The sequence below is a fragment of the Akebia trifoliata genome, chromosome 5, assembly GCF_017979445.1.
Source record: "Akebia trifoliata isolate Shusen 1 chromosome 5, ASM1797944v1, whole genome shotgun sequence".
NCBI classification, from domain to species: Eukaryota; Viridiplantae; Streptophyta; class Magnoliopsida; order Ranunculales; family Lardizabalaceae; genus Akebia; species Akebia trifoliata.
This window is the reverse complement of record NC_141379.1, coordinates 11,627,541-11,635,935: the sequence shown is the minus strand read 5'-3', so window position 1 is coordinate 11,635,935 and position 8,395 is coordinate 11,627,541. Positions and strand designations below refer to the sequence as shown.

The following is an 8,395-nucleotide window of genomic DNA, read 5'->3' as shown; positions in this document are numbered from 1 at the left end:
TTCTCAAAAACCTAGGGTTCTCCTCTCTTCTCCGCAAGATCCGTTAAGAATGAATGACCGTTGAACTTCGACGAAGAAGACAAAGTTGTCGGCTACGACGATAGCTACAAACTCATCCTCCTTGTTAACCCATTCTCATTTGTTTGCCCTATCCTCCATCAAAACCCAGCCGTGTGGCTTGAGTGAATCCTAGCACGTCTTCATCGAGGGTTCCATCGAGCAAGAGTTAGGCCCCCATTCATTGTAGAAGCAAAGGAGTGCCGTCGTCAAAGGGGATTTCAAACCCTAGCTCACTTTGCATCAAACTCAACTCAACACCAACTCCTTCACCACCAACTTTGATTCTTATACGAGTTCATCGCTTTCGGCGTCCACAAACAAGTAGGGGACTTTCAATTTCTATTGGTAACTTTAGATTTCTCAAAATGTGCATTTAGGTTATTTTAACAAAACTTATTGTTTGCTTTTGAATCATAGACGGTTGTAGTTTGATTTCAAATTCATGATAGAAGTAGGTGTTTTGTTTATGTTTTATCGAATTTTGATAACAAAATCGTGGGTGGGTTCAATGATTCGAAGATTGGAAGGAGAATCCGAAACATGGATCGAAACTCGAAGGTTCGAGTAAGGTTCAGGCTGTAGGTGGGAAGGGTCGGTGCCACCGGCACCTACCGAAGGCATTCTGTCGGTCCCACCGACAGAATGTTGCTTCTGCCGCCGACAAAATCAAGAAGCACCCGAAAATTTTGTTCTGTCGGCAGGACCGTCGGTCCCACCGACATCTGCCGAAGACCAATCTGTCGGTTCCACCGACAGAATCTTGTTCCTGCCGCCGACAGACACAGTTCTCTTCAGAACAGTGTTCTGACTCTTGGCTTGACTTCCTCACACCTTATACACTATTTTCCACCCTTTATTTCATTAAAAACATTAAAGTAAATGTCCTCTTTAATTTTTACTTTCCATTTACTTTAAGTTCTTTAATGAAATTAAGGTTTTACCCCCCATTTCGGAACAATGGGAATGGTTTCAAGATCCAAATCTCAAAGGATCAAAATCCGAATTTTGGTTTAAAGAACAAAACGTAATTTTCGACGTTTTCGGCAAGTTTTCAAAATGAAATAACTTTCGCGTTTCTTTGAATTAGATTACAAAAACTATATGGTGTCGAATCTCATGATCGAGACTCTCATTTCGAAAAACCCGTTTTTAATTTCGAGAACTTTGAAAAATTGAGTTTTTGACACTTAGCCAAATTTTCACCAGCTTTCATTATTTTTAACAGCTTTTGCTCCGTGCATCATAGGGACCTTGTTTTTGAATAAACTTTGAAGGTTTTCAATGAAAAGACCAAAAGAATGACTTTGAAAGATTGAAAATGAATGGTTGATTTGAAAGGATGAAAAATGAGAATGTTGAGAGAATGGGAAAAGGGAATGAACGGTAAAATGTCAGAATCACGCCCGAGGGGTGATGTCTGCATTTTACATTGTATGTTGTATGTAGGTTGGTGAAAGGATATCCAGGTTATTAATGAAAGGGTTGCATGTTTATTTCCGATTATGTTAGCGCTTGCGCTGAGTACTGTTATTTATTTTAGGCCGGGTGGCCACGGTTGCATGGTAGGAACTGGATATTCGTTCTCAACCCTGTTCTGTTAATTTCTCTTTTGTTTTAAATGAAAAATCATATATGTACGTAGCTATTTTGTGAGCTGTTAAAGGGTTTGTGAATGCCTGAAGGGATAGTGTGTCACATCATCCGGAGGGGTGCACTATCCTGGGATGTACGGTAGGGACCACCAAACTCATACGTGGTATGGGACGCGTATGAGAGTGGAGTCACAACTGGAATCCGGGTCCATTCCTTTCTTATCTTTACCAGTGAACGTGTTTTGTAAAGGTGGTCGTATACGAGTGGAGTGTCTTTTGGGAATCACATGCACGCCTGATAGGCATAGACGAAGATGATTAGTCAGTGATCACTAACAATCTAGTAGTAGTCGAACGTTCTGACACATCGAAAAGAGACCCATTGCTTACGGTCACGTCAAACGGCCAGCCTGAGCCGGATAAATGGTCACCAGTGTGGTAAGCGCAGCGACCGGCCACAAAATCAGGAACTAAAAGCCAGATTTATGTTGTAACATCATGTCCTGACTGGGAGCGATCCAGTCGTGAATCCCAACGCTCAAATTCCATTACTCCACCACTTGTATTATGTATTTGTTGTTATATTTCGAACTGTAAACTGAAGAGCATGTTTATTATTTTAATGTTGCCAACTGTACTTGCGTAAAATGGAACTTGTATAATGAGTATGGATGATTGATGCTAGGTGTTATTTTTAAACTGTTTAGTTGCTCATCCCTGGCTATATGTACCAGTTAAATCGTAGTTTCTATCGTAAAACCTGCATGTTTTGAAATATCGCAGTATGATTATTCGATCACGTTAGGTGAGGTTATTAGTAGGAATTGTTTGTGGACCTACTGGGTAACCATTGTTACTCACCCTTTCCTTCCATTTTTTTTTAGTTGCAGAGCCTGTGCTTGGGGAGGCGAGTGTTGAGCCATCCGCCGAGGAGCATCTGGTTGGTCAGATCGACGACCAGTGTCCCTTACCCGGTGAGCGTCATGACTACTTCTACTAGGAGTCTATTCGTCCTAGGAGGTGTACATAGTATTTTGGGACCGAGTGCTAGGTCTATGTTAGAGTGAGGATAGACTTTGTAATCCTTTATAACTTTATACCTTTTTGCGCAACTCTGAACTTGCTCATTTTGTTGTTCATAAAATCTATTGTCTTTCTTTCTTAGTCATTGTGGATTCATTCCTTTATACAGGATTGTTTGGTATGGTTTATCAGGTTTGAGTTCCGTGAAATGCTAACATAAACAGAGGAGACCATGCCGAAATTTCGAGGCGTCACTTAGTGCCTCGAGGCGGTATTGGGATTTGTGTTAGCATTTGGCGGGGCGCTACAAATCTAGACCTTGCATCCACCCAAAAAGAAATTTGTTACCCTCATCTCATCATTGCATTGTATTGCATAAAAGAATTATGGATTTTTAGCCTGTTTTGTTATGAAGTAATTCAATACTGACTGTGCATCCCCTACCTCCAACTCCCTATGCCTAACATTTCTCAAGTGATTGTAACAGTTCCTACCATCAAAACCAATTAGATCTCCACCAAGAATGGTTGGCACTTTAGTGATTTGAATATTTTTTCTTCTGAATGTTTCCACTAGATCTTTAGCTACTGTAGGTATACAATGGTTTGATCTCATCCTCATTCTCTTCGATGGTGTGACTACCTTGTGATTATGGAAATCGTCGAAAACGGACACTTTCCATTTGTTATCATGTGTAACACGCATCATTGCCTTACAGCCACATTTAACAGTTGAAGAACCTATTCTGTTTATCTTATTAGCACTTTCATTCACAATTGTTATTTCAACATCTTTTTCTTTCTCCTTATATTTTCCTTGATGTGTGCAAACATATGTCATTCCAGTTATCTCATTTGAACCTCTTCGACACTTAGAAGTTGTTTGAACACGAATGGAAAATCCTTCTTCATGCCTGTAATCTTCATAATACTTCTTGGCTTCTTCAATTGAATCGAAGATCATCCCCACATACAACTTTTCAATATTTTTTGTAGGACTCTCGCAATCAACACGTTCTCCACTATCTACTTGAATTCTCGATGAAGATCCCATGGTTTCACCAATAGTCGCTTCCCCACACTTGTCAATGCCAATTGTATCCATAAAATATTTTCACTGATACATTAAATTACAATCAATGCATTAAAGGTAGATTCTTCTTAGTGATAATTACTCTTTGTCAGAATGAAATCCATGATACCAAATATTTGACAACCAATTAGACAAGCCATAGGGTAGACTATTAGATCTCTAAAATCCGTTATAAATCGCTCAAAATCCTTGTTCTCAAAGATATTTGATTGGATTTCATTATTTGATGCTGATTATAATTAAAAAATCACAACCACCACCCCCTTTACCTTTGATTCTAAGTTAAACAATCTTCCATCCAACACTGCAAATATATATAAAATCACCACCAACCCCATCTCCCAAGTCCTCCATTTCAATTCCTTTCAAACATCCCAATCAACACCTTTCATCCTTGTCAATTGGGATTTTTATATCCTCAATAAGTTGAAAACAGTTAATGTGATGTGTGGATGGTAAACATGGAATTAGGCATGGTGGGTGCCAATTTCATAAAGTTACTATTTTTGTGCACGTCTGCTATTCCAAATCAGTATGTCATGAATTTCTCATATGTTTTAGTTATGAGTCTGGTAGATAAACTAAATTAAAATTTATGTTTGTGGGTTTGTGATCTTGTTGGTTGGTTACTTGGGACCAATAGAAAACCTAAAAAATTTCACTTGCTCACGAGATTAAAATCAATAAACACAACAACTAATCAGAATTTTTTATGCAAAATATTTTACAGATGAAATATTCTCAAATCAAATAATAGAAACTCAAATTAATACCTAAATTGTTATTCAATCAGGTTCACAGTCTATTGTTACTTTACCAAAGTGAAGATAAAAAAAGCCCTAAATAATTTTGAATTATTCCAAGAAGATAAAGCTTAAACAGTGAGAGAGAGAGAGAGTACTTGTCTGCGAGGGAGATGGAGTCTTCGTCGTTCGTGCAAGCGATGATGAGAGAGTGAGAACGAGAGCGAGATCAAATCGAGAAAGTTCGCGAAAGAGAGCTCGAGCGAGGGTTTGCGAGAATGAGAGAGCTCGAGTGAGAGTGAGAAAGTGAGAGAGAGAGAGAGAGAGACTCGATAGTGAGAATGAGAGAGGGTTCGACAGAGGAGAAAGGAACATAACCCTTATTTCGTTCGATCGATTTGAAAGAGGAGAGGGATGTCGCACTAAATACGCTAAAAATGAGGGATGGCGTTGTAATTAACTTATAATTTTATAAAAGAGTCAAATTGAATCTGATCCGTTCATTTGCGTTAAATCTGACGGCTTAAAAATGTTTGCCAAAATGTTTGTCAAAATGTTTTGCACCAAACTCCTCCCTATATATATGTAGCTATTTTGTGAGCTGTTAAAGAATCTGTGAATGCCTAAAGGGATAGTGCGTCATATCATCCGGAGAAGTGTACTATCCTGGGATGTACAGTAAGGACCACCAAGCTCATACGTGGTATGGGACGTGTATGAGAGTGAGTCACAACTGAAATCTAGGTTTATTCCTCTCTATTTTTACCAGTGAACTTGTAATGTAAAGGTGGTCGTATATGAATGGTTTGTATATTTGAGAATCACATGCACGCCTGATAGGCATAGATGAAGATGATTAGTCAGTGATCACTAATAATCTATAGTAGTCGAACGTTCTAACACATCAAAAAGGGACTCATTGCTTACGATCACATCAAACGACCAACTTGAGCCGGATAAATGATCCCACAAGTGTGGTAAACAGCGACCAACCACAAAATCAGGAACTACTACTTTATTATGAAACATCATGTCCCGACTGGGAGCGATCTAGTCATGAATCCCAACACTTTAATTCCAGTACTCCACAATTATGTATTATGTATCAGTTGTCTTATATTGATATATAAAATGAAATGCATGTTAAATGTTTCCATTTGATCAATTAGATTTGTATAAAAAGATAATGTTATAGTAAGTAATAATGATCGATGTAATATGAGTTTTAAAATGTTTAGTTACTCATCACTGGCTATATGTACCAGTTAATCGTAGTTTCTTCTATAAAACATTACATATTTTAAAATGATTCAGTATCTTTATTCGTTTATGTTAGGAGAGGTTATTGGCAGATATTGTTCGCTTTCCTATTGGATAGTCATTGTTACTCGCCATTTTCTTCTCCATTTTTTTAGTTTCAGATCCAAAACTTAGCGAGGCAGGTGTAGAATATGAGTGAGAATTATCTGGTGGGTCAGATAGACAATTAGAGTCGGTCACTTGGTAAATATTGGGGTTATACCCCTTAGTGGTATTGATTTGTTCAAAAGTATTATAGATTTTGTTCTGAGCGTTAGGACTTTTGTTAGAGTAAAAAAAATTTGTATAATCCCGTGTATAAATTTCTTCTTCTACACTCTGATCTATCGTACATTATTAGATGTATATAGGCTTCCGATAGTATTATATTTTGTATGTATATATACAGGATTCTATGTCATTTATCAGGTGTAGACTGAACGCCTTGGAATGCTAACATAAACAGAAGAGACCATGCCGAAATTTCGAGGTGCCACCTAGTACCTCGAGATCTGACTTGGGGATTTGTGTTAGCGTTTGGCGGGATGCCACATCTGAGGTAGTCCCTAGAGTCCAAAGATTAAAAAAGACAGATGAAGTCATCCATGAGCAGAGCCCAAGGATGAGGATAATACCCCCACTGGCTAAGAGGTTGATGATTCATAGGCCCAATAGTTCAGGGCAGTAATGGGCCAACCGACCACCAGGTTAGAGCAGTATCCGACCCCCAACACTAGTCGGCCAATACTTACATAAGGCAGTAACACCAATACAGGATAGAAGTCAGACTCTTCGATCGTAGAGTCAGATGACTAGAAGCTAGGAACAGACTTCGAGGCCTAAGGTCCAGACTGTCAGACCCCCATTACCGTCATAGATGGCACCTATAGGTCAGACTAGTAGGAAGGTGATCAGATGTTACGAGTGTGGTGAGCTTTGACATTTAAGAAAACAGTGTCGTAAGATCCCCGAGCAAGCATGCTACTCGATGACCCAAGCAAGGGTCTATGCTATGACACAAGTTGATGCTACAACCTCAGAGGATTGCGTGGAAGCTACAATAATGTTATACAACTGTTTAGCACATGTATGGATAAACTCGAGTTCCACGCATTCTTTTATATCGTCTAGCATGGTAGAGAAGTCATAATTATCCATAACATATGCAGAAAAGACTCTTTCATTATTAACTCCCCTAGGAAGTAAGATAGTGCCACATCGTGCATGTAAATCTTGTGTTCTTAAGATAGGCGATAGTTCGTTTGAACTAGATTTGACAATCTTAGACCTTTGGGATTTGGATATCATCCTAGGTATGAACTGGCTAACAGCATACCATGCAATTATAAATTGTTATGTAATGACAGTTCAGTTTGGTGCACCGAGATCGTCAAAATTCAGGTTCAAGGGATTCCAAAACCATGTGGTCCGAATGATAGAACTATCTCAAAATTATGTTGATTTGGATAGGATGTATAGCATGAATGCTACCGTTAGTGAGGTGAAAGAAGTTTCACTAAAGATAGAGGCAATTCGAGTAGTATGTGATTATCCCGATGTCTTTCCAGAAGAGTTACTTGGATTACCCTCAATCAAGAAGATTGATTTCTCAATCGAACTGATCCTAAGAACTAGACCCATATCAATTCCACTGTATCAAATGACCCCAACAGAAATGCAGGAGTTGAAAAGTCAATTGGAAGAATTGACATATATGAGTTTTGTTCGTCCGAATAGCTCGCCTTGAGGTGCTTCAGTTTTGTTCGTGAAGAAGATAGATGGGTCAATGAGGTTATGTATTGACTATCAAAAATTGAACCAGGTGACTATAAAAAACAAGTACCCGATTCCCAGGATTGATGATCTATTTGATCAATTGAGATGTGCAAAATACTTCTCTAAGATCGACCTAAGATCAAGGTATCATCAGTTGAAGATCAAAGAGGAAGATATTTCGAAGACAGCATTCAGAACACGGTTAGGGTACTTTGAGTACCTAGTAATGCCGTTTTGTTTGACTAATGCACCTGTAGTGTTCATGGATTTCATGCAACGAGTATTTTGGGATTTCCTGAATGTCTTCATTAATGATATTTTGATATATTTGAACACGATGATCATTTAAATGTCACACTTTACAAGTTGCGCCAAGAGAAACTTTATGCAAAATTCTCCAAGTACGAATTCTAGTTAGATGAAGTGAAGTTCTTGGGTCATGTGATTTTCAAGAATAGAATATATGTGGATCCGTCAAAGATTGAAGTGGTCATGAACTGATAGAGACTGACCACAATTACTGAGATTAGGAGTTTCCTTGGACTTGCAGGATACTACTATAGGTTTGTAAAAGGTTTCTTTAAGACAGCTTCGTCATTAACGAAGTTAACTTAGAAAGGGGTCAAGTTTGAATAGACCGACAACTGTGAAACAGCATTCTAGGAGTTGAAAACACAACTAACCACGACACCCGTTTTGATAATCCCTAAGCTAGGAGAGAAATATGTCATTTATGACGACGCTTCTCATATGAGAATTGGGTGTGTACTAATACAGGGTGGTTGGGTAATTGCTTACACGTCGAGACAG

At 38.6% G+C, this 8,395-nt stretch overlaps 1 protein-coding gene across 1 annotated transcript; it reads right to left on the bottom strand.

The window, feature by feature from the left end:
- Nucleotides 1–3,059: 3,059 nt before the first annotated feature.
- LOC147401480 (protein FAR1-RELATED SEQUENCE 5-like) lies at nucleotides 3,060–3,779 on the bottom strand. Its single transcript, XM_086441689.1, has one exon. The coding sequence runs from the start codon at nucleotides 3,777–3,779 to the stop codon at nucleotides 3,060–3,062; it is 720 nt and encodes a 239-aa protein (XP_086297815.1).
- Between the last annotated feature and the right edge of the window lie 4,616 nt (nucleotides 3,780–8,395).

What these genes read in the sequence shown, in the direction of transcription:
- LOC147401480 (XM_086441689.1), bottom strand. Translation starts at nt 3,779, where the DNA reads ATGGATACAATTGGCATTGACAAGTGTGGGGAAGCGACTATTGGTGAA.